The sequence below is a fragment of the Ascaphus truei genome, chromosome 7 (assembly GCF_040206685.1).
Source record: "Ascaphus truei isolate aAscTru1 chromosome 7, aAscTru1.hap1, whole genome shotgun sequence".
NCBI lineage: Eukaryota > Metazoa > Chordata > Amphibia > Anura > Ascaphidae > Ascaphus > Ascaphus truei.
Genome location: NC_134489.1, coordinates 69,580,706 through 69,604,570, shown reverse-complemented (window position 1 = coordinate 69,604,570; position 23,865 = coordinate 69,580,706). Strand labels below are relative to the sequence as shown.

Below are 23,865 nucleotides of genomic sequence, written 5' to 3'. Positions count from 1 at the left end.
CTTACCAAATACTTCTACACTGACAGAGCGGAATACTGTTCCAAGACGATTGGAAGCTGTTATTGTATAGGTACCCTTGTCATTCCTCTGTGCATTGGGTATGCTAACTTCTGTTTTTGCATCACTTCTTGTTAATTCCTGCTTGGTAATCTTTAGGTCTGGCGTTGATTTTTCAATTACAACGTCATTTTTGGACCACTCTATCTTTGGCATTGGAAGACCCGTCACTTCAGCAGGAATATTTACAGGCTCTCCAGCCTTAACTCTTATGTTGTCTCCCCTAATAGCCAGACGAAGTGTGACAGTAGGAGGAACTGGAAAAGGGAAATCAAAACAGTGATCACAAAACATTGAATCCACAAAATATTGTTTCCGCTATGTTTACCAATGTAATTCAAACTGGAATAAAAAATGTGTACCTTCATCATCTTGAATAACCACATTTAGAGGAAGTGAAGGCTCGCTTTCACCAATCTCATTTACAGCTCTGGCACGGAACTCATACATATGCAGCTCTGCCAGGTTCTCTACCAGGAAGGATGTTCCTGGACAGAGTCTTTGGTTACATCTTTCGAACTCGGTCGCGTCATGTCGTCTCTTTTCAATGATGTACCCTGTAATAGGACTGCCTCCATCATTACGAGGAACCTTCCAATCCAGTGTTATTGATGACTTAGTTCTCTCTGTGTAAGTAAATCTTTCAGGTGACCAAGGGGGACCTGCAATGATAAATAAAAAGCAGTGAAAGAAAGGTTTCTGATAGATTTGTCAATTTTGTATTCACATTTTTTTTATTTTAGAACTAAAAATGCATCCTTAAAAAATAGCATTGTTGCCAACATATTTTATCTTTTGATTCTTTATTATTATTAATTTTCCATCCAAAATGTTGATATCCTCCAAATATGTTTTGGGATGTTGTGATTATTTAGCAACATCATTAAACAACGTATTTTAAAATAGACAAAAACATAAAAGGAAGTTTTTAATCCATTTATACAAGCTCTATTATAACAAACATGTTTTTCATATACAAGTAAAGTCTAAACACACATTTAAATAAACTGTAATATTTTTATTTTTCATTAAATTATACACTTATACTGTATATATTTTACCTAGTGGGTCAACTGCAAGAATTGGTCCCAAGTCAACAGGTGGGCCACAGCCATACTTGTTCTTAGCAATAACTCGGAACATGTATTCTTGTCCTTCAAGAAGGCCAACAATATCACATTTAGATCTTTCTGTTTCTATTGGCTGCCTCCATATGTGCATGTTAGCATCTTTTCGTTCTATTATGAAGCCTGTGAGATCGCTTCCACCATCATCCGCAGGATCAGACCAGTTAAGCAAGGCCATTTTTCTATTAACAACAACTGGTTTCAAGTCGAGAACTGGTCCAGGAACATCTAAAAAACAATCACATTTTGAGAATGAAAATATAGTATTTTTTAATTTGCAAGAAATAGAACATTTTAGTATGCATTAACATTCAAAGTATTTATGTACTGCGCAAATTAAAATACTTGTTCTTACCGAAAACCTCAACTCTTACTCCTGCAGATTTGGTGCCACTCTCATTGCTGGCAGTGATTATATATCTTCCATGATCCTTTCTTTGTGCATTTACAATGATAAACTCAGACTTAGTTCCAACATTTCTTATTTCAGCCCTCTCTTTATCTAGTTCTCCTTCTTCAACAGTCCATTCAATTTTTGGGGCAGGGCGTCCAATGACAGTGGCGGGAATTGTTAGAGTTTGTCCGGCAAGAATCTGGATGCCGTCCTTTACAGAAAGGTCCAATTCAACGACTGGGAGTTCTGTAGAGAAAAATAAGTGATTTACAGTAAGTTGATGTCAAGAACAACACAAAATACATATGAGAACATAAAATCTGCATATTACGGTAGTTTTCAATCGAAATTGAACAATTTACCCTGAGGTTCGAGGACTGTAATAGGTTCGGTTTCACCAGGAGGTCCTTCCCCAGCAGCATTCCGGGCACTCACTCGAACCTTGTAATCTGCACCTTCTCTAATTCCTTTGATGGTGTATTTACGAATCTTAATTGGCTTATCTGTGCAGCGAGACCATTCATTTGAGCCCATCAACTGCTTATCAACATAATAACCAATGATGTCTCCACCACCATTATAAAGAGGAGGATCCCATTCAATATCAATAGCAGATGAGCTTGTATCAAGAACTCTTGGAAATGGTGGACCAGGTACCACTTGAAAGAAAAAGTAGAGAAAAAAAGTCACTTCAATTTCATTGAGATCATGAGAAAAGACAACAGATTATCTAAGCCCTCAAGTAGTTTTACTAGCACTATTGACACTCATGTCAGTAGCACAAGCAAAATCATAATTTAGTAAATATGTCTGTGTCAGGATCCGCCATTGCAGCCGCTCCCATCTAAGGTTTCATTGCCTTAAATAACATGGCTGACAATTGAGAATGTTTTCCTTTCACCACTAGCATGATGGCTGTCTACAGGAGGTGACCTAATGCCCACACTGAAGTATCTGTGATCATCTTGCTTCCTAACAAATACTGCCCTCATTTCCAAATCATGAATTCAGCTTCTGTTTGAAGTGGAATTGTTCTCACCTGCCCGTACCCCTGTGTTCCTGCTCCCTGAACCCCATCTGTTCCTTTGTTCCTAGTACTCCCTACCTTGTCCTTGTCAGAATCCTTGTCTGCAGCTATAGGTCTATACTCCCCACCTCTGCTTAGCGGGTTTGTTTCCCAGACCGCACAAGTGACAAACGTAAATGTAAGAGTCTGAAAGTAATTTGTTTTGGTACTTACAGATTGGATCCTGTGCAGTCTTTGGATCAGACGGTACACTAAATTTTCCAGCGCCGCCTGCATTTTCTGCACATACTCTAAATATATATGTGAGGCCTTCCAAAAGACCGTCAGCTCTGACTTCAAGGGAGTTGATATGGTTCCTGTTGATACGAGTCCAATGGGTGCTATTGATCTCACGCTTTTCAATCCAGTATCCTAAAATGGGGCTGCCATTGTCTTTGGGTTCATTCCACTTAACCAACATACTGTTGCTAGTAACATCCTCAACATCAGGCTTGTCTGGTGCATCGGGTGGAGCTGGAGAAATACAAAGACACGTGTTCAATTATTTCTTATTTACAAACATAAATGTATCCAATAGTCGATAGTGCACTTTGTAGCATAGAGTAGACTTACTAAATGGATCCTTAGCAACAAGAGGCTGTGAGACACATGGTGGTCCCGGGCCAAATCTATTTTCGGCTGTAACACGGAAGATATACTCTTTGTTCTCAATAAGTTTGGTAACTGGATATTTGCAGTGCCTTAATGTGGATGTCACATTAACCCAGCCAATTTCAGCCTTTGAGTTATCTTTCTTTTCCAAAGTGTAGTTTAGGATTTCACTACCACCATCATCCAAAGGAGGATCGAATTTGCATATAACCGAGTTCTTTCTGACTTCATCAAATGTAAAGTTGACTGGAGGACCTGGTATATCTAAAAAGCGGAAAATAGAAAAATTAGGAATTGCATATGGCATATATGGTACATGTATATTTGGAATATATGATGCTTTGAAGGATATAATATATTGTGGGTTTACCTAGTACATTCACTTCGCATGAAGCTTGTGCTACACCGTGATCATTTTCAACCTTGATAGTAAATGTGCCGTGATCCGCTCTAAGAGAATCTCTAACAGACAGATCTGATTCTCCGTGTCTGCTGTTGTCAACATTTAAGCGTTCTGGTATACTAAGGCGGAATGGTTCGTCCTCGGCAGCGTCCTTTTTCCTCCTAACTTGTGCTCTCTTTTTGATGTCCTCTGGCTTAATCACTTCATCATTTCTAAGCCATGTAATAGTGGGATAAGGTGATCCAGTTATGTGTGCTCCCAATGCAATCGCGTCTCCTTGTCTGACAGCGAGGCCAGACTGCAAACTGCCTGATAGGAACACCTTTGGAGGATCTATGTAGTAACAGTAAAAGAATATTGTTTTACTAAACAATCTATATTTGAATTCTACTTATGTACTAGTGTCTATTTTCTATGACCACATGCTTACCCATTGGATCTACAGCTTTTATTGCTGGAGTGGCACGAGAAGGTTCACTGATTCCTGCAGCATTTTCTGCACGCACTTGGTACTGGTATTCATTTCCTTCTTTCAGGCCTTTTACAGTGTAGGACAATACAGGTACAAGAGACTCATTGCAACGTTCCCACTTGTCATCACCTTTGCCGATCCTTTCAATGATGTACCCCATAATCTTGCAACCGCCATCATACTGAGGGGGTTTCCAGGTCAGTGTTATGGTTTGTGAAGTTGGATTATGATAATCAAGATCAACAGGTGGATCTGGGCGCTCTGTATAATAAGAAGCATAACACAATAATTATATATAGAAAAAATCCTATATACTTGTATTATAAAACTATTCTATTTAAAATCACGAGGCAACTTACGCTTTGCATCTTCAGCAATGATTGGGTTTCTGAGTTCTAGGTATTCTCCTCCACCAATCTTATTTACAGCCTTTACTCGGAAATAGTATTCTCCATTAGGTATGAGATCTTTAACATTCCATGTTAGTTTATCTTCCCCAGACATCACTGGTGTGTAAGTTCTTCTACCAGCTTCTCTGCGCTCAAGAACATAATGCAATATAGGGGTTCCACCATCATATTCTGGAGGCTCCCAGGAAACTTTGCATGTATTCTTCGTAACATCATTTGCTTTAATATTCTTGCATTGTCCAGGTAAACCTTCATAATTAAAATAATCACAATAAGAACATGCTGGCATGTTATGAATTACACTATATATCAGCTATAATAAAATATATAATAATTACCTATGACTTTAACATTGACTGAGCCTGTTGTTGAGCCTATTTTATTTTCCAGTGTAATAGTATATACACCAGCATCACCATGGACAGCACTAGAAATATCAAGAGTTGCAGAGGTATATTCACTCTTAAGTGTCACTCTGTCACCAGCCTTCATTTCCTTTCCATCCTTATGCCAGTTTATAGTTGGTGCTGGGACAGCTCTGAAAGGAACTGGGATAGTAAGCTTTTCACCTTCCACAACAGTAATATCTTTAGTTTGAAGATCAATAGTTGGGTTACCTACAAGAAACAAGAAACATTTTATTTTAAAATACATTTAAAAAAGCTATCTACTGAAATGAATAATATATATTTATACTGCATGCAACAAAAATACAATAATACAAAACCGAATATATACTTACAGTCAGGGTCTTTAGCGAAAACATTCTCTGATATTTCAGATGGATCACTAGCACCAATTGCATTAACTGCTCTAACTCTCAGGATGTACTCTTTATCAGGAATAATGCCTTCTTCAGCTTTGTACTTCAGGTCTTTAATTGGGCGAGAATTGATTCTCATCCATTTTTCAGTGCCTGCTGGGCATGCTTCAACATGGTACCCAATAATGGGACTGCCACCAGTTTTATCTGGAGGTTTCCAAGCAATAGAAATGTGGTTTCTGCTGGCATCTGTAACGTGTAACTCAAGAGGAGGTGATGGAACACCTGAAAAAGAAATGATTTACATACATGAGGCAGAGGTCAGTGTTTCAATGACTTTTTGAGGATGTACAGTACAGTAGCATACTGCATTGATACTTCTTTGACCAATTAAGTCTTTACTTACTTGTTGGATCTTCAATGGCAAGCATATCTGTAGGCTCACTTGGATGACCAACACCAGCTTCATTTTCTGCGCGAACCTGGAATTGTACTTCTGTACCCTCAATAACATCAGTTACTTTGTATAGACAATCAGGTCCAGATGTCCTTCCAGCTTTCACCCAGCGTGTTCCAAGCTTTTCTTTCTTTTCAATAACATATCTATACATGCATGAAAGAATGAAAACAAATGAAATATCTTATTACAATTAAACAAGGAAATCTCTAACCTATATTTACCGAATAAAAAACTCCTCCCTAACAAAATGACTTAAGGAGAAATAAACAGGGCAGGAAAGCTATCATAATTAAGTAGCTATTTGCCACAAATACATCAGGGGTAGCTAGTGTACTGTAGATGTTATTATGTAAAAATAACCGTCTAGTTTTATTAATATATTATACCTTTGTTTGTGTCCTAAACTGTCATATTACGTTGTGAAAAACTATAAAATAAATAACTATTCACCTTTGAATAGGCCGTCCACCATCATTCTTGGGAGCCTCCCATTTCAATTCAACGTGTCTCTTTGTTACATCAACCACTGTAAGTGCATAAGGAGGTCCAGGGGTAGCTGAAAATACAAATAAGGGTTAAAGATAAAATATTAATATTCTATAAGACCCATACAACTGAATACCGTGGGCCATATGTATTAAGTGTTACAACTACAGTATTTACACTACTTTGCATCACTGCGTTAATGTATTGCATCAATATGTTTTGCATCACTTTTGCTCGACAGTACTTTACCATTCCACAAAATTATACATACAATATTGGTGATTAGATATATTATTTATATCAATGATGCTATAATGAAAATCAAAAATAAGACATTTCAACTAGGTGCCCATTTAGAATCTAATATGTAAAAAAAAAAAAGACAATTTCACCAATATATGTTAATACGCTATACAAAATAAATACAACTTACTAAAGGTATCTTTGGCCAATACAGAGTCTTCAAGTTCACAGTAGTCACTTTGTCCTACTACATTTTCAGCTGCAACACGGAACACATACAAAGAACCTTCAGACAAAGGCGTAACTGTGCTTTTGGTATCCTTTACTGTAGTATCCACTGTTTGCCAGCCTTTGCGTCTCACATCTCTCTTTTCAACAATATAGTTTGTAATTGGGGAACCCCCATCCCTCTCAGGTGGAGTCCATTTAAGATCTGCTGCATTCTTAGTTATGTTAATGACTTCAAGCCAGCGTGGTGGAGAAGGAGGATCTGTGAAGTGAAAAACAAAATTACTAGTATGTTTACACACTGGTCTGCAGTTTCTATATGTATACTATAAGTCGTATTTGTCAGTGTTACCATTTTAGTTGTTGGAGAGCCTTTTTATATTAATGAGCTGTAACTGTAGAAACATTTCCATAATAACATATGCAATGATAGGGTGTTTGCAACTTAATAAAGGTCAATTTAAATGCAAAGTAGTTGCAACTTACTTAGTCTTTCCTTGCATAACACAGGATCGCTTGGTTCACTAGGCTCACTTTCTCCAGCCTTGTTTACGGCTCTAACTCGGAAAGAATACTCTTGCTTTTCCATGAGGCCTTTCAAAAAGTATTCTGTACTTGGAATGTCTTCAGCAACTCTAACCCAGTCTTCTGTTCCAGTCTTTAGAAGCTCAATGATGTACGACTCAATCTTTGCACCTCCATCATGCTCTGGTTTCAGCCACTGCAAGAATCCGGATGTCTTCCCAACATCTTTAACAATTGGCTTGCCAGGAGCCCATGGTGGATCTATACATACATAAAAAAAATATATATATATTATATTGTATCATATAGAAAAGGTGACTGAAAGCAAATTAAATGTACAGATATAACATGTATAATACCAATTGGATCCTTCACTAAAATTGGGTCTGTCTCTTCGCTTGGTTTTCCAGGTCCCGCAAGATTTTCTGCCAAAACTCGGAACTTATATTTCTTCTTGTTGGTAAGGCCTTTAACTCTGTTTAAGAAGAACATATTTGTTTTTAGTAGTTTGCAGATAGAAATTACAGTGTGATCATGCAGGGTATTTTGTTTTTTTTTAAACACTGAAAAGCAGATTCGATGTAGGTTGTTATACTTTTTAGTGGACCAACAACAATAGAGTACATCATACAGTACAGCAGATTAAAGTATAGTGTACAGAGTTTTCAGACCTCAGGCATATTATAGTGTACATATGTTTCGTAACCTCGTAGGATTCTTCTGCAAGTTTATTATACGTACACTAGAAGAAACCTACGAGGTTTAAAAAAAAATTCTATACTGCCTGTACAAATTTCAATTTTAAGTTCACATTTATACATTTCATATAAAACACAAGAGAATTTATAACAACTTACATGAGAATAATAAATACAACATTCTTTTGAAATTAACATTGTTTTACCTGTATAAGGGATCTTTCACTGGAGTCTTGTTGCATCTGATCCATTTGCCAGTTTCAGGGTCTAGTCTTTCAACCCAATATCCTGTAATTGGATTTCCACCATCTTCATCTGGCTCATTCCAGGTTAAAGTTATAGCATCCTTAGTAATGTCAGAAGGTTCAAGACGAGTTGGTGGGCCAGGTGGATCTGTATTAGGTTACAAAAGGCAAAACATTACAAGGTTTAGCTGTCATATATTCCATATATAAATGAGTAGTTGTAACACACGTTATATTAATAACACTTACCAAATGAGTACTTGGCAATCATTGAGTTAGATTGAACTGGCTCTCCAATGCCATACATGTTTTCAGCACTGACTCTGAATACATATTCTTTAAGAGGGGTTAATTTTGTAGCTTGGTATCTTGTTTCCTTAATAGTTGATGACAGCTTATTCCAGAATTCACTGTCTCCAACTTTTTGTTCCAAAATATAATTGGTAATTCTTGAACCACCATCATCTCTAGGTGGATTCCATGTAAGGACACATGATACATTGGTAATCTCTGAAATGTCAAATGCAGCAGGGGGACCAGGTTTATCTGTACAAACAAAAATGAAGATTACATTTTTGGAGGAAGGTATGTGGGTGTTTTATGATTTTTTTTGTCCCAAAAATTAGGTTTACATACCTAAAATATTAACTTCAACTACAGCGGTAGCACGGCCACAGGTATTTACTGCTTCAATAATATAGGTTCCACTGTCACTTCTTTTGCTATCTGTGATTATGACTGAGGAATGTCCAGGTTTGGATTCAATAGTTATTCTTTGATCAGTTCTCAGAAGAGTATCAGCTTTGTTCCATGTAATTTTAGGCTCAGGTTTTCCAGTAACTGTAGCTGGTAATTCAATTTTAGTTCCAGCCTTAACAGTTATACCGGCAATCAGTTTTACATCAAGGAAGATTTCTGGGGACTCTGTTTAATAGACAAATGGCCAATTTAGTTACACGTAAGAAATGTGCAAGACACATTAAACTTTTTAAACAATTCAACAAACAATACTAATATACACTGTACCTTTTGGATCTGTAGCCAGGATCTCATCAGTTGGTTTGCTTGGTTTACTTGCACCTAGTCTGTTGAGAGCTTTTACACGATATGCATACCACTGACCTTCAGTAAGGTTTGTCACCTCTAACCTGTTAATTCGAAGACATTTTTCATGTTTAGATTTGTGAATAGGTGCAACCTGTATCTTTTCTTATATGATTTTTCTTATCTGTAATCACACTTACTTAGTTTCTGGAACAGAATCCCCACAAATTTCCCATTTATCCGTGCCACGTTGGCATCTCTCCACAAGATACCCTTTAACTCGTGAGCCGCCATCATATTTAGGTGGCTCCCATGAGAGGAAAATTCCTTTGGAGGTTGGATCTCTCCATTTAACATTCTCAGGTGGATCAGGAACAGCTGTTAAGATGAAAAACAAATAAGGACAGAGAATTAACAAATGTCTAAGTTCAGGCATAAAATGCTGGGAATCAACATACTGGATTTTATTCTCAAAAGGTACCAAAATACAAATTCTAGCACAATATAGTATTAATGAATGGACTTACTTGCTGGCGCAGACATGTTCACAGGTTCGTCAATGTATGCCGCTTCTCCTGGTCCGCACTTGTTACACGCTGAAACCCTGAAGAGATATTCTCTGCCTTGGATAAGATCAGATGCTGTAAACTCCTGATCGATAACATTTTCCATGACCTACAAATACATGTGGACGCAGTTTACGGTCAACCTTACTTCAAAACCACTACTATGAAAACAATACGTATCACAAGAAGAGCATTGTTCTTGTACATTGTTAAAGCTAATACAAACCTTAGCCCATGTTTTGCGATTGACTTCACGTTTTTCAATTAGATATCCAGTCAATGGACTTCCTCCATCATTCTCTGGTGCTTCCCATGACAAATTTACACTGCTTCTGGTGAAGTCTCCAACTTTCAACTCTCTTGGTGCACTTGGGCGAGCTAATAAAAGATTTAACATAATTAATTGTTTTAATTTTTGTTTTAAATACTCTTCTTTCAATAATTAGATGGTTTAATATTTTTTTTTTGCCCTTACCAATTACATTCACATTGATTTCTCCCGACACTGATGACACTGTGTTTTCAAGCTCTATTGTGTAAATGCCTTTGTCTGGACGCTCACTTGGAGAAATGACAAGTTCTGCAAAGGTTGAAGTGGTTTCTATTTTCACTCGGTCGTTGCTTTCTAAAACATTGCCATTCACTGACCAGGTTACAGTTGGTACAGGGTAACCAGTTATGGGAACGTGGATTTTCAGAGGTTCAGGGACAATTACTTCTAGTCCATCTTTGAAAGCGCTCAAATCCATGGTGGGTCCAGCTAAAAACCAAGATACATTATAGTTCCATGTTTATTTAAACATTTATTTCTGCTAGATATAATAAAAAGGAATATATATATATATATGTATATATATATATATATATGTATATATATAGATAGATAGAAAGATAGATATGACAATCCATTGCTTACCATGAGCATCATCTGCAGTAAGAGGCCCAAGACTCTCAGTTGGATCAGATACACCGGCTGCATTTTCTGCAGACACTCTATAGTAGTAGCTGGCTCCAGCTTTCAAACCAGTCACCTGGAGTAAAAATAAAAGCATTTGCAACCATGTGTTAAATATTAATTAAATTAAATAAACACATTATTTTTAGATGTGTATATATTGTACACTGTCTTGTGTTCTTAAAAAATGTATATTGTTTGTTTTTATATAATATATATGTAGATTTCCACTACACCAGCATGAAAATTATTTAAAGACTTTGCCCCATGTGTTTTTTTGAAGGTTAATTTAGAAGAGCATTGGTTTTATGCTAGGGAATTAAAGCTGCATTTCAGGCAATATCCTGCATGTGTGTGTTTTTTTTAATAAATCAGTTCTGTAGTTAGAAAAAATACTTTTAGCATTTTCTGTTTAAAAAACAACAACTTTGAAAGACCAAATTTCTTGTATTCTATTTTAACAAGCATGCTTGTTCCTATAGCAACGATTTACATTCCCCATATTTAAAGATGTCGCCAAACTTTGCCGATCAATAGACGGAGAACGAATTGACCGGCAGCTATGCAGTTCTTTAGGTAATTAGAGATTGCCCACATTAAACTATTGAAGTAAAAAAATTAATTTAAAAAAAATTAATAAATAAAAAGACTGAACTGCAGCTTTAATGTATCACTTAAAAAAAAAACATTTTCGGATAGACAAATTAAGTTACACGTGTACCTGGTATGTAAGATCAGGTGCCAGTCTCATATTACAACGAATCCATTTATCTTTTCCTTCTTCACAGCGTTCAATAATATAGCCTAATATTGGGCTTCCTCCATCACTCAGAGAAGGTTCCCATGCAAGCTGAACAGATGACTTTGTTTGTTTAGAGTGAGTAAGGTTGATAGGAGGACTTGGTTTATCTAGAAAGAAAGCATATTTTTTTTAGATGGTGCTAAAAATGACAATCAAACCAAACCTCAATTTTATTTTGACTATAAAAATATGCATACCAATTGGGTCTCTAATCTTCACAACGCGAGTAGCAGCACTTGGCTTGCCAATTCCAGCCTGGTTTTCTGCTCTGGCTCGGAAATTGTATTCCTTGTTCTCCACAACATCATTTAGTATAGCTGCCAGCTCATCTGGTTTGGTTATCATGGCTGTATCCCATTTGATTGATGCTCTGTCCCGCAATTCAATAATGTACGCTGTTATTTCAGACCCACCATCATACTCTGGTGGTTCCCATGTAAGTGTTGCACCAAAGCGATTAACATTACAGACATCTAGATTGAGAGGCGGACCTGGAACATCTGTAAACCAGGAAGGGAATTCATATTAGATTACAAATTACGAACTAAGACAAGGTAACAAAGGTATAGCATATTCATTAAATTAAATATATTGTGTATGCTCAACTTACCAAACTTGCTCTTTGCTTCAACAGCTTTGTCTGTTTCTACTGGTTCACCAGCACCAACTCTGTTCTTGGCACTTACACGGAAGAGGTATTCCACTCCTCCCTTCTGAAGTCCAGTGACTGTATATTCACAACTATCTGCGTGGTCATTGACCAGGATCCACGTCTTACGCTTAATGTCCCTCCTTTCAACAACATAGCCTGTAATTTTACTTCCACCATCTGTTTCTGGTTCTTCCCAGGCAAGGCTTACTTCACCATCATATGTTTCAATAACCTCTAGATTTCTGACAGGTCCAGGGACATCTGAAATGCAGTTTTAATATATTAACATTCGACCATAAGGTTAATTTAGTTTCATTATTTCTGAAGGCCTTTTTACATCTAATTTTTTAAGCTATCTTACCTATCACATCTAGGTTGATGAATGCCTCTGCCTTGCCATGCTTGTTTTGTAGTATGATCTTGTATCGTCCCCTGTCTGCTTTCTTTGTTTCAGGGATTCGGAAGCTGGTGGAGTTCGCTGTAGTATCAATGTGCATATCAGGCAATGTTTCATCTTCCTTTCGCCATTCAGCTTCTGCTTTTGGGTAAGAATCATATGGCACAGACATAGTCAATGGCTTTCCAGCATCTATTACAATGTTCTGATCAGCAGTCTTGATTTTCGGTACAGCTGTTGAGAAAAATTACCAGTAAATACACACTTTTCAATCAATGTAGTTTTCATTAAAACATATATTTAGCTAACTTCACTAATGTGTTCTGGGTAAATTAGCACTATAAGCATCCCACTTGGGATCAATATAAAGAGGGTACTACCTAGTGTAAGTCACATAGTTACAAAACAAAGAAAGAAAAGTACTATTTTAAAAATAGTCATTTGCATATACATCCGTAATTACCATGCTTAAATTGTAGTACCGTGATAGGGTGCGGTTTGTACGGAAGTAAAATAATGCTGCTTTTCACAGTTTGTTCTACTCTATTTGCTTAAGATTATTTTCACAGAAATAACAATGTTCAATAAATTAAATTAGGCTTGAAATATTAAATATATTCAGTTAAATTAGCACTAAATCCAGGAATATGAAAGAAAAAACCATATGCAAGTGGCATACAGTACCTGCTAATTCAAGTTTTGCTCTGGCTTCTTTATCCTTGGCAATAAATCTGTATTCACCCTGGTCACGCGGTCTAATTTCACAAACTTGCAACCTGTGTATTTTTCCTTCGCTCATCATTTGGTGTTTGTCTCCTTGGACAATAATCATGTTATTTCTAAGCCATTTGACTTCCACTTTATCTTTATTCAGCTCTGCCTCAAAGATTACATCAGAACCTGGAGCTTCAAATGCATCAAGTGGTGGTCTGATAATCTCCACGGGAATTTCTGGGGGAAAAAGGCACATCATGAACAAGAATTCCTTTTTAGAATAGTCAAATGCAACGCATGACACAATAGGTCTAGTAATGCACTACATTTCCCATACCTTCTACAAAAAGTCTTGCTCTGGATTTCCTCTCATCTACTCCACAAGAATATTCGCATTCATCTTCTGGTCTGCAGTCTTTAATAACTAGTCGTTGCAGACTTCCGTCTTTCTCAAATTGGTATCTTAATCACAAACATAACAAGTTATGAAATACGGAGAAATACAAGCCATTACAAAACAACCTATTTGCAAAATGGTATGAGAAGATATAATAACAACATTTGCTTACTTTTTGCCTTCTCTGATTTCTCTGCCATTTCGGTACCATCTAACACTGGCTTTCTCTTTGGACAGCTGACAAGTGAAGACAGCATCCTCAAATTCAATAACTGTCTGGTCCTGGAGGTGCTGAACAAAATCTGTAGGAGCTTCTGTGATTATTAACTCTGCGACTGCTTTATCTTGTCCAGCAATTACAGTATATTCCCCTTCATCTACAAATCCACAGTCCTTGATGATAAGCGAATGCTTGTATTTGTCAACCTTATATAAAACTCTTTTGTCCAAAACAACTTCCTGGCCATTCTTCATCCACATAACTGTTGCATTTGGACGATTAACTTTGCAGCAGAAAGTGACAGATTTCTTTTCCATGGTTTCAATGTCTTCAATAGGTTCAACAATTCTCAGATCCTCCTCTGTAAAAAGAATACAATATCATTCATAATGCAGTTCTTTCATAAACATGTGATATGCACTAAATTGTTAACAATAGCAAATAACATGAAGTACTCACCTTGGACTGTTAAAGAAGCAGAACACTTGACATGTTCGCCTCTGTGGTTTGTCAGTGACACTGTGTAACTGGCTTGGTCTTCCATTTGCGCATCTCTGATTCTAAGTGTATAAACTAAATCTTTGTGAACCATGACATATTTTGGACTGTCAAATATTGCTTCTTCATTCTTGAACCACTTGGCTTTGGCCCCTTCTGTGTTGACTTCACAGTTGAAGACAAGTTCTTGTCCCTCTTTAACTTGTTGGTCCTTAGTAGGAGTTATAATTCTGAGTTTCTCTGTAAAACAAGTAAATACATTTTTCATATTTAGATTCTTGCTCAATAGGAAATATTAAGACATCAAATATTTTCATCTTGTCATCATATTATTACGGTTACACGTCTGAGCTATCAATGCAGGTCCTGCTGGCTGGAAATCTCCAAGGCCTTAGGTACTCTGATCTGCAAGGCCTTCTCTAAGGCTGCTTTAAATGCTTACCCAATTACAGGTAGATAAGATGAGGTACAGGAAGATAAAGTAAAGTAATTATAAAGTATGTCATTAGTTGATATCGGGGCCTATGTATAAAGCGTTGCTAAAAGCAATTTCGTTTTAAAAGTGACGCAAAGAGGAGTAACAAATGCATACGTCTTGGTGCGCTGAAACTATATAATGTCTAAAAATGATTTTGATGTGTGTGGCCATGCGTACATTTATACATAGCCCTCGTCATGCCTCCTCCTTCAAACGAGCAAATTACAGCACTTAATAATCAGCTTACCAATTACTGTCAGATCTGCGGGTGCTCTCGAAGATCCAATCATGACAGCATAAACTCCTTCATCCACTTTAGGAACTGAATCCTTAATTACAAGAATTCTCTTCTTGCCATCAGAAATAATGTCGTACTTATCACCAGTCTCAAGAACTGTATCGCTCTTGACCCATTTGACTTCATAGGCTTCTTTTGATACTGAGCAGATGAATTCTGCATTTTCTCCCTCAAGCACTTCAAGGTTTTGTGGTCTGGAAATAAACTCTGCGGCAAGTTCTAAAAAGTGAACAAATGACATTACATTTGACAGTTTTCAGTTGCAATCAAAGAATAAAATTTACACTGTATTACGACTAACAGGAATGTAAAACTAGCGTCCTTACCCTTTATTCCAAGTTTGCCAGTTGTACGGCAAGTTGGCAGCCTGCAATTGTATTCATCGGCATCATCAAGATGAACATTTTGGATGATCAGAATTCTCTTCCTACCCTCTGAAACATGTTCATATCTTCCACCTTCTGGTAACTCAATGTCTCCTTTAAACCAAGCAACGTCAGCACTAGCCTTGGAGACTTCACAGACTAATTTCACAGTATCTGATTCCGATGCTTCAATATTGGAAAGATTTTTGGTAAAAACAGCTTCTTCCTCTACAATAAGAAAAATAAAATACATATATGTTAGTAAGTTACTTTTTTTCCATTTCAAACTACACAATAATATCTAATACCTAAAATATAATTGTTTGCATCTTTATGCCAATATATTTTTATTTAGTGCATTTTATTTAATATTATATATTCTTTGAATATGGAAGTTCATTTTATTATCTATAGATCATTAATCTTTCATTACAGAAACAGCCCACCCATGCTTGTATGGCTTTATCTCCTTACCTATCACCGTAAGCAATCCAGAGGTTTTTGCCGTTTTTGCTTCACAGACATATTCTGCTTCATCGTCAAATACACTTTTGTTCACCACTAAGGCGCGTGTGACCCCTTTAGAAATGATGTCATACTTTTTACCCTTTCTAATTTCAACTCCGTCTTTGAACCAGCGGACCTATTTTCAAAAGAAATAATGGTTATGAACCGCTCAAACCTGAAGCAAAGTACACAGCGGGTTACATATGAGAAGTCTGCAATGACTTAAACACAGAACGGATTAATAATGCCACTGTACTGTGGTTTTACATGACAAGGGGATGGGTGGGTGGGAATCATCTGGCAGGCAGCAAAGAGGCTGTTCTGCTCGCCAACCTTAAGTAGGTCCTGCGGGGACTCCTCCTCTGATCAGGGGAGGGAGGTGTGGGGGTGGGCCAGAGAGGGGAAGGCCAACCCCCCAGTCATGAGGACCCCCTGCCTATGGGTGTCCGCTTTGTATTTTACTAATCCCCAAATATATTTAAAGTGCATGTAAAACAACTACAAAAAACCGACCTTGGCACTTTCCCGGGAAATTTCGCATTCGAAACGGGCAGTCTCTTTTTCCTTAACTTCCAGGTCACTAAGAGGCTTTGTAAATTCCACAAATGGAGCTGCAGATGAAAACAAAAAATATTTCTCATATTCCATACAGTATGTACATCAACTATATTTATATTTCTGTACAATTCAGCAGAACTTTATTCGGGTGAGCTAGATTTGCGTTAGCAGAAAGATAACAATTTACAACCTCAAATGTATTCATCAGTATTTCTGGACTAAGTACTAAAATAAATCAACTAATTATCAAGATATCTGATATACTCATCTATGGAATATTGCCTTCGCCGTTGCTTTTTTGCAATTTATAGACAAGTAAAGACTTTAGCCCAATCACATATCTTTAGTTCTACAATGGGTAACTTACGTTCCACATTCAAGAAAGCAGATGTCTTGAAATCCTTGGCATCACATGTATATGTTCGAGCGTCATCCGGTGTGCAGCCATGAATGATAAGTTTCCTAACTCTTCCCTCTGCAATGATGTCATACTTCTTTGTTTTGTGGATTTCTTGTCCATTTTTGAACCATTTAACCTCTGCATTCTCCCTGGATACTTCACACTCGAGTACTGCAGTAGCTTCTTCTTCTACTGTTTGGTCCTCAAGAGGTTTGCTAAATTCAACTGGAGGTTCTAAAAGGTTGAACATTGGTAGTTAAAAAAAAGTGTCGCATATATTTTATTTTTCATCGGTCAGAAAAATTGTTAACATGAGTACTCTACCTTTAACAGTCAAGTTGGCTTCGGTCTTGAAATCCTTTGCAGTCAGTTTGACTTCCCCAGCATCCTTTAGCTCGACATCTCTAAGGATAAGCGTGTGGACTCTTCCCTCAGCACGTGTAACAATCTAAAAACACAGGGAGGTGTTGGTAACAAATCTAAAAATCCCTTTTATTCTAAACTGCTTTCTTTTTGTGCAATGTTGCTTTTCTCTGTATCACATTGTAAGTATGTCATATATATTGGGTAGGATACATATGGTCATAACAATAATAAAATTATATATTTTGACATGTTACTCTTTCATCAAGGAAAGCTGCACAAATAATGTAAAAATATTTAACTGCAGACACTTGAATGTTAAAATCTAATTATTATTTAAATGTTTTCAATTGCTGTTAACATTCAAATAACAATACATCTGATAATTTAGAGACAAGCAGAACATATTTTCTTATTCTGCACCATCATTCACAGCTTACAATGTGTGGGGTTTAAAGCAGCAGTCCAAGCTGCCGTTTTTTTTTTTACATTTTTGTTTTCCCTTTAATATGTGCATCAATACAATACACACAATAATTAATTAGCTAAGTTGCCAATCGATTGGTGAAGATTCGGCTCGGAGGTTCACTAAATTACTGCAGAGGAGTATTCTGCAGTCAGTGGAATAAAGTTATGTGGGGAAGATCATGTGACCAGGCAATCACTAGATGCAACTGTGCTCTTGCACTGCTAGAGAGAGGGCAGGGCTCAAAAAGGGGTGTGCCAGAGCCTGTTTCAGAAGGGAAAGGGGAAGGGGATGTGACTTTGTATATTTTTGCTATAGAAACAAAAAAGGCTTGTTACATTATAATACATTAAAAATGTCATTCAGAGTTGTTTTTTTAATGCTACAAGTATTTTCTCATAGTACAGAACTGATTTATTTAAAAAAACAACACACATAGGATATTGCTTGGTTTGCAGCTTTAAAGAAACACAGAAGGATGGAGACAAAGTAATGTTTTTCATTTCCAGCGTAATATTACTTATATAATGCTTTTTTTTATTTGCAGTTACAGTAACTACTTGATATACTGTATGCAAATATTATCGATCTGCATATATCACAATAAGCTACATTTCAGAATAATTAGATTATCTTTTGTTCTATAGATTGGATTCATTTTGAGGTGTGTTACTTTTAGGTTTACCTAATGACCATTGAAGACAGAAATGTTCTGCATGATGCATACACCTGTATATTCCATTAATCATATATATATATATATATATATATATATATATATATATATATATATATATATATATGATTAATGGAATATACAGGTGTATGCATCACGCAGAACATTTCTCTATCTCATATATATATATATATATATATATATATATATATATATATATATATATGTACGCATGGCCACACACATAAAAATCATTTTGAGACATTATATCATTATAGCGCACCAAAACGCATGCATTTGTTACTCTTCTTTGCGTCACTTTTTAAACGAAATTGCTTTTAGCAATGTTTTATACATAGGCCCCGATATCAACTAATGACATAGTTTATAATTACTTTACTTTATGTTCCTGTACTTAAAGCAGCCTTAGAGACGGCCTTGCCGTAATGATATGATGACAAGATGAAAATATCTGATGTCTTAATATTTCATATTGAGCAAGAATCTAAATATGAAAAATGTATTTACTTGTTTTACAGAGAAACTCCGAATTCTAACTCCTATTAAGGACCAAAAAGTTAAAGAGGGACAAGAACTTGTCTTCAACTGTGAAGTCAACACAGAAGGGGCCAAAGCCAAGTGGTTCAAGAATGAAGAAGCAATATTTGACAGTCCAAAATATGTCATGGTATATATTTATATTGTAGTTGAAGATTTGTATATACATATATTTGCACATCTCACTATACAGCCATTTACAATTTACTCAGTGCAAATATTACTGCAGAATGAGTCATGACTATATTATTGCAATAATAGGTGATATTTACACTACTTAACATTTTTATTCAATTCAAAATCTAAATGTAAATATACTTTAAATATAACTTTGTTCATGTCTCATTCTGTTAGCTATCAATTATTAATGAATCTCCAAAGACCACAGCAGATAAAATTATTAAGCAGTTATTAATCAGTGATATACCTAAAATGTCTTATAGCAGTGCATTTTTGGCCTGCCTTTATGCCAGCATTATTTAATTAGCAAATTAGTGCTGTGACATTAAGACCATGTATTTAAATAACTGAGTCCTCTGATATCTTGAAATGTAAAAGGAGCACTTGAAGTGTGGTTAAAAATAGAAGACGAGAGGGGATATGGAGTTCAAATCTGGCCACAAAGTTATGCAGTCAATTGCCTGAAATGGAATTTTAAACCTGCTAATCCCCATATATGCACAGTACTTGACAAAGTTATTCTCTGAATGAAATGATGATTAGTAAAGGCATTTCATTGAACACTACTTATGGCAGATGTATTCGGTCTTAAAATTTGAAAACAATTAAAAAAATTCTTGCTTCAGAACCATGAAATTATTACAGCAATAATTTTGCACTTCAAATAATTATTTTGTGTTTAATACTCAAAGTAAAATATTTTAATAAGCAAGTAAGTTATCTCCAGTTTGTTTTAATTCATTGGTATTTAATCTTTAAAATGCAAACCAATTCATAGCCATGCTGAATTTCATTTAATATTTTATCTTATTTTACAAAGCTAATGGTAAAAGTATTTGGCTTTTGTTGTAGGGATATCCTTCAGTTCTGTCCCAATTGCTGAATTACAGGAGGCACCATAGTTTTTACCTTGTCACTGGGCTCCAGTTTTTGATCATTCAAGAACCATTCCACAGGGATCCCTTCGTAGGAGAGCTCACACTCGAAGGTAGCCGATTCTCCAGCTGTTACAGTCACATCCTTCAGGGGCCTCAGCAGGCCAATTACACGGGCTTTTCCAAAAGAAGAAGACATTCTCAATAAACTTGCTTCCTCCTAGGGTAGCTGCAGCCCCTCACCCTCCAATCTCCATTGCGGCTTTCCTTAAGGATGCAAAAGGCTGCACTGAGGCTATTTAAGCTCTCCTGCTGTATGTGGCCTCCTCGGTGTGTAAGTGGGCTTGGCCACCTTCAATTTGCATATGGTGTTTCCTTACATTGAACAGAGTCAGCAGTATGTGTGTTCCATCTGTCCACCCACCAATCACACATGCCTCTTGCTACATATGATATATGCCTTCTAAAATAGCAGAACTTCCATTGGATTGGGACAGATGGCCCAGTCCTCGCTACCTTATCTGCTGCTGTCCATCAACCTGTTGCCACTTTCCAAAAACATCCCCATAGAGCTCTCTCAATCAGCAGTTAAACTGCCAATACAGCAAGTCTTTCTGTATAACGCGCAGCAAATGTATAACGCTCTAAATTCATAACAACTTATTACACAAGCATTCATGGTGTACATGATGATTCAACATTTTAGGAGCAACTAATTGGCCAACATATCTGCCCAGCATATTTACAAAAAGAATGTAGAACATTTTCAAATTGGACCATCAGTCATAGAAGATAACATATGTTACTGTAACTGCAAAATCTATGTTACATGACCTTTTTAGTATCATTAAATGCAACCATCTATACGATATATATCTTTACATTAGTGAATTTATGTATAAATACAAACATCACCATTAATTTGATATTAATAGTTTTTTTTTCTATATTCAGAAAGTAACACGTGGTAAATTATACAATGTTTCGGTCTCTAACACGATTAAATGTATTCCCTTTGGATTTCTACTACACCTTTTGTTAGTTAGTACTTGGCCTTGCAGGACAAATGTAAAGTAATAAATAGGAACTCTCTTATATGATACGTTTATCATTCTTACTTAGGGGGTCATGCATTAAGCAGTGATAAGTGGGTTTTCTGGCTGCTATGCACAAAGCAGTGATAAGTCTTTTAAGTGAGATATATGCCTTTATAGCGTGATACTGCCTGTTGTGAGATTCACAAAGCAGTGATAACACTGCAGTATCGTGCTATAATGGTATACTTTCCCACTTAAAAGCACTTATCACTGCTTTGTGAATCTCAAAGCAGACAGTATCACGCTATAAAGGCATTTATCTCACTTAAAAGACTTATCACTGCTTTGTGAATCTCACAGCAGGCAATATCACGCTATGATGGCTGTTTATCTCACTTAAAAGCACTTATCACTGCTTAGTGCATAACCCCCTATGTGTTAGGTTGGAGTAACTGTTATACAATAAAATTATTACCTTCCAGAAAAAATTATAAATCAAAGGCAGTTTGTTATTTTATTTTCAAAGTCAGAAAGCCATTTCCTATAGTCTATTGAGTAGACATAACTCTTTTGGGGGGCTGTGGTATCCGCAGTCTAATGCATATAATTTAAGGGATTAAATTAACGAAACCTGTATGGGCCCTATGATGTACTAAATGCTTAACACATAAAAATGGCTTACGTAACTAATAAAAAGCCCCTACCTTTAACTTTGAGGTGAGCGCTGGATTTGGCATTAGCTGCCTGGAAATCGACTCCACCAGCTTGATCCAAATGTACGTTGTAAAGGATGAGGAAATGCTTTTTGCCTTCTTCCTTGATCTCACAATCCTAAAAACATTATTGAAGTTTACATTAGTTCTTGTTTATTTACATTACTGCATTTGAAAAAGTATGTGTAGTTTGCACAGAGGACACACACGTATACAATAGGTGGCATGTGCCCATAAGAGTAAAGTTGTTATTACTGCTGTGTATCACAGACCCAGTATGGTCTTTCTCCCTCCAGCAGAAAAGAGAGGTACATGAGAATTGTGCCAGGTAGTGTTAGGACCTGCAGATTGGGCATGCCATGAAGTGGCTGTAGGCTTATAACCTTTTGTCCGAAGGGTTTAACTAAATGACCCTTACTCATGAGCAGATAAGCACTGAAGTATTGTACTATATGTTGTGTCATTTTGTATGTTGCGCTGACCTTTCTGTTTTTGTTTGTTATTACTGCTGTCCATTTATAAAAATGCTATTATACTCCCTTGCGGAATAAAACGGGAAGAATGGGAAGGACAATATCTGGTGCCATATATAAAAAAAAGAGGCAGTTAATATATAAAGTAAATAAAAAGGTCGCTGCTTTTACAATCTAAACACTATACAGATAGGGGATTTTAGTTAGGTAGAGGATTTAATATAGGCTTACTGGAGATGCATGTAAGGTGTCTCCTTTCAGTTTCCAAGTAGAATGGACATCTTCCTCAGAGATTTCCGTTTCAAAGCGTGCCGTTTCTGTTTCTATAACCTCCACACTGTACAGTGGACGGACCACCTTGATATCACGTTCTAATTTAAAATAGAGGGGAAAAAAAGATGAAAATCAAGAAATGAAGCAATAATATAGCTTAAAAAGAGGGATACTATTATAACAGCTTTACCTTCAATGTTAAGTTTTGCAGTGGTCTGGTCTGTTCCGCAGTCACACGTGTATTCGCCGATGTCCTTTTTCAAGGCTTTCTTAATGATAAGAATACGCTTTTTGCCATCACTTTTAATGATGACATTCTTCGATGGTATTATTTCCTGCCCATCTTTGAGCCATTTCACTGGCGCTTTGGTTTTGCTGACTTCGCACTGCAGAATAACTTCATCTTTCTCCACAGCAGTGTAGTCGTGAAGTTTACTTGTAAAGTAGGGGTCTCCCTCTGTAAGTAAGTGTGATCGTTAATAGTATTTAAAAGCAATTCCCCAGAGTAGTAGACCAGTGTATAGTTATCTAATGTGCAATAAGTAAGGTTGTGATACAGCTTGTTTATTTGCTTTTTTCTAATAAAAACTATTAATTTTTTATCCCAGTCAGTGTAGGAAGGGCAAGCAGCCAAAAGCACTTATGCCCTTGCAAAACTGAAAGGGTTAGTTTAATTAAAAACAAAGCATGCATAAGCAAATAATATTATGTAAATAAGGTATGCCGTGTCAATTTAGAATAAAAACGAATTATACAGTAAAAATCAGGAAATATAATTCATTATTGGAAATTATTAATATTATCTAGAATACAATACTGTACAAATAGGCTAAGACCTTGAACTTACCAAGAACAGTAAGCTTAGCTTCAGATGATTTCCCCATAGCTTCAATTTTAATGAGAGACGTGTCATCTAGAGAAACATCTTTGAATTGGATGGTGTGGAGTTTGCCTTCATCGTGCATCGACACTAATTTGCTGGGATGGAGACGTTGGTCATTCTTAAACCAGCTAACTTGAATGTTGTCATGAGATAGTTCAACAGCGAACTCAGCTGTTTCTTGTTCCTTAACAGTCACATCTTTAAGGGGTGTAACAAATTCAAGACGAATGCCTATAACACAGATATTATATTAATTGTACAATCGGTTTAAACAACTCCTTTGTGTCAGTGCTGTAAGGTACAGTAACTACTATAATAAAAGACTTCT

General features: G+C 36.5%; 1 protein-coding gene across 25 annotated transcripts in view; it reads right to left on the bottom strand.

Annotated features, from left to right (window-relative positions):
• The window catches only part of LOC142499506 (titin-like), a 254,089-nt gene that overhangs the window by 73,221 nt on the left and 157,003 nt on the right, over nucleotides 1-23,865 (bottom strand). For all 25 annotated transcript variants that reach the window (XM_075608936.1, XM_075608959.1, XM_075608943.1 and 22 more), the window contains 45 exons: nucleotides 23,502-23,768; nucleotides 22,845-23,111; nucleotides 22,613-22,752; nucleotides 21,900-22,026; nucleotides 20,193-20,335; nucleotides 17,365-17,488; nucleotides 17,008-17,274; nucleotides 16,596-16,693; nucleotides 16,050-16,218; nucleotides 15,537-15,803; nucleotides 15,160-15,429; nucleotides 14,396-14,674; nucleotides 13,889-14,297; nucleotides 13,657-13,781; nucleotides 13,290-13,556; nucleotides 12,570-12,839; nucleotides 12,167-12,469; nucleotides 11,754-12,056; nucleotides 11,476-11,663; nucleotides 10,716-10,830; nucleotides 10,275-10,559; nucleotides 10,026-10,177; nucleotides 9,761-9,908; nucleotides 9,434-9,611; nucleotides 9,216-9,337; nucleotides 8,826-9,113; nucleotides 8,439-8,735; nucleotides 8,151-8,337; nucleotides 7,606-7,721; nucleotides 7,208-7,507; nucleotides 6,684-6,983; nucleotides 6,215-6,320; nucleotides 5,711-5,907; nucleotides 5,284-5,589; nucleotides 4,880-5,158; nucleotides 4,491-4,790; nucleotides 4,090-4,392; nucleotides 3,627-3,992; nucleotides 3,218-3,520; nucleotides 2,819-3,118; nucleotides 1,941-2,237; nucleotides 1,540-1,824; nucleotides 1,119-1,412; nucleotides 420-719; nucleotides 6-314 (listed from right to left, as the gene is read on the bottom strand). In XM_075608936.1, the coding sequence (XP_075465051.1) occupies nucleotides 6-314; nucleotides 420-719; nucleotides 1,119-1,412; nucleotides 1,540-1,824; nucleotides 1,941-2,237; nucleotides 2,819-3,118; nucleotides 3,218-3,520; nucleotides 3,627-3,992; nucleotides 4,090-4,392; nucleotides 4,491-4,790; nucleotides 4,880-5,158; nucleotides 5,284-5,589; nucleotides 5,711-5,907; nucleotides 6,215-6,320; nucleotides 6,684-6,983; nucleotides 7,208-7,507; nucleotides 7,606-7,721; nucleotides 8,151-8,337; nucleotides 8,439-8,735; nucleotides 8,826-9,113; nucleotides 9,216-9,337; nucleotides 9,434-9,611; nucleotides 9,761-9,908; nucleotides 10,026-10,177; nucleotides 10,275-10,559; nucleotides 10,716-10,830; nucleotides 11,476-11,663; nucleotides 11,754-12,056; nucleotides 12,167-12,469; nucleotides 12,570-12,839; nucleotides 13,290-13,556; nucleotides 13,657-13,781; nucleotides 13,889-14,297; nucleotides 14,396-14,674; nucleotides 15,160-15,429; nucleotides 15,537-15,803; nucleotides 16,050-16,218; nucleotides 16,596-16,693; nucleotides 17,008-17,274; nucleotides 17,365-17,488; nucleotides 20,193-20,335; nucleotides 21,900-22,026; nucleotides 22,613-22,752; nucleotides 22,845-23,111; nucleotides 23,502-23,768 (10,716 nt within the window). The remainder of the gene's footprint in view (nucleotides 1-5; nucleotides 315-419; nucleotides 720-1,118; nucleotides 1,413-1,539; nucleotides 1,825-1,940; nucleotides 2,238-2,818; nucleotides 3,119-3,217; nucleotides 3,521-3,626; nucleotides 3,993-4,089; nucleotides 4,393-4,490; nucleotides 4,791-4,879; nucleotides 5,159-5,283; nucleotides 5,590-5,710; nucleotides 5,908-6,214; nucleotides 6,321-6,683; nucleotides 6,984-7,207; nucleotides 7,508-7,605; nucleotides 7,722-8,150; nucleotides 8,338-8,438; nucleotides 8,736-8,825; nucleotides 9,114-9,215; nucleotides 9,338-9,433; nucleotides 9,612-9,760; nucleotides 9,909-10,025; nucleotides 10,178-10,274; nucleotides 10,560-10,715; nucleotides 10,831-11,475; nucleotides 11,664-11,753; nucleotides 12,057-12,166; nucleotides 12,470-12,569; nucleotides 12,840-13,289; nucleotides 13,557-13,656; nucleotides 13,782-13,888; nucleotides 14,298-14,395; nucleotides 14,675-15,159; nucleotides 15,430-15,536; nucleotides 15,804-16,049; nucleotides 16,219-16,595; nucleotides 16,694-17,007; nucleotides 17,275-17,364; nucleotides 17,489-20,192; nucleotides 20,336-21,899; nucleotides 22,027-22,612; nucleotides 22,753-22,844; nucleotides 23,112-23,501; nucleotides 23,769-23,865) is intronic.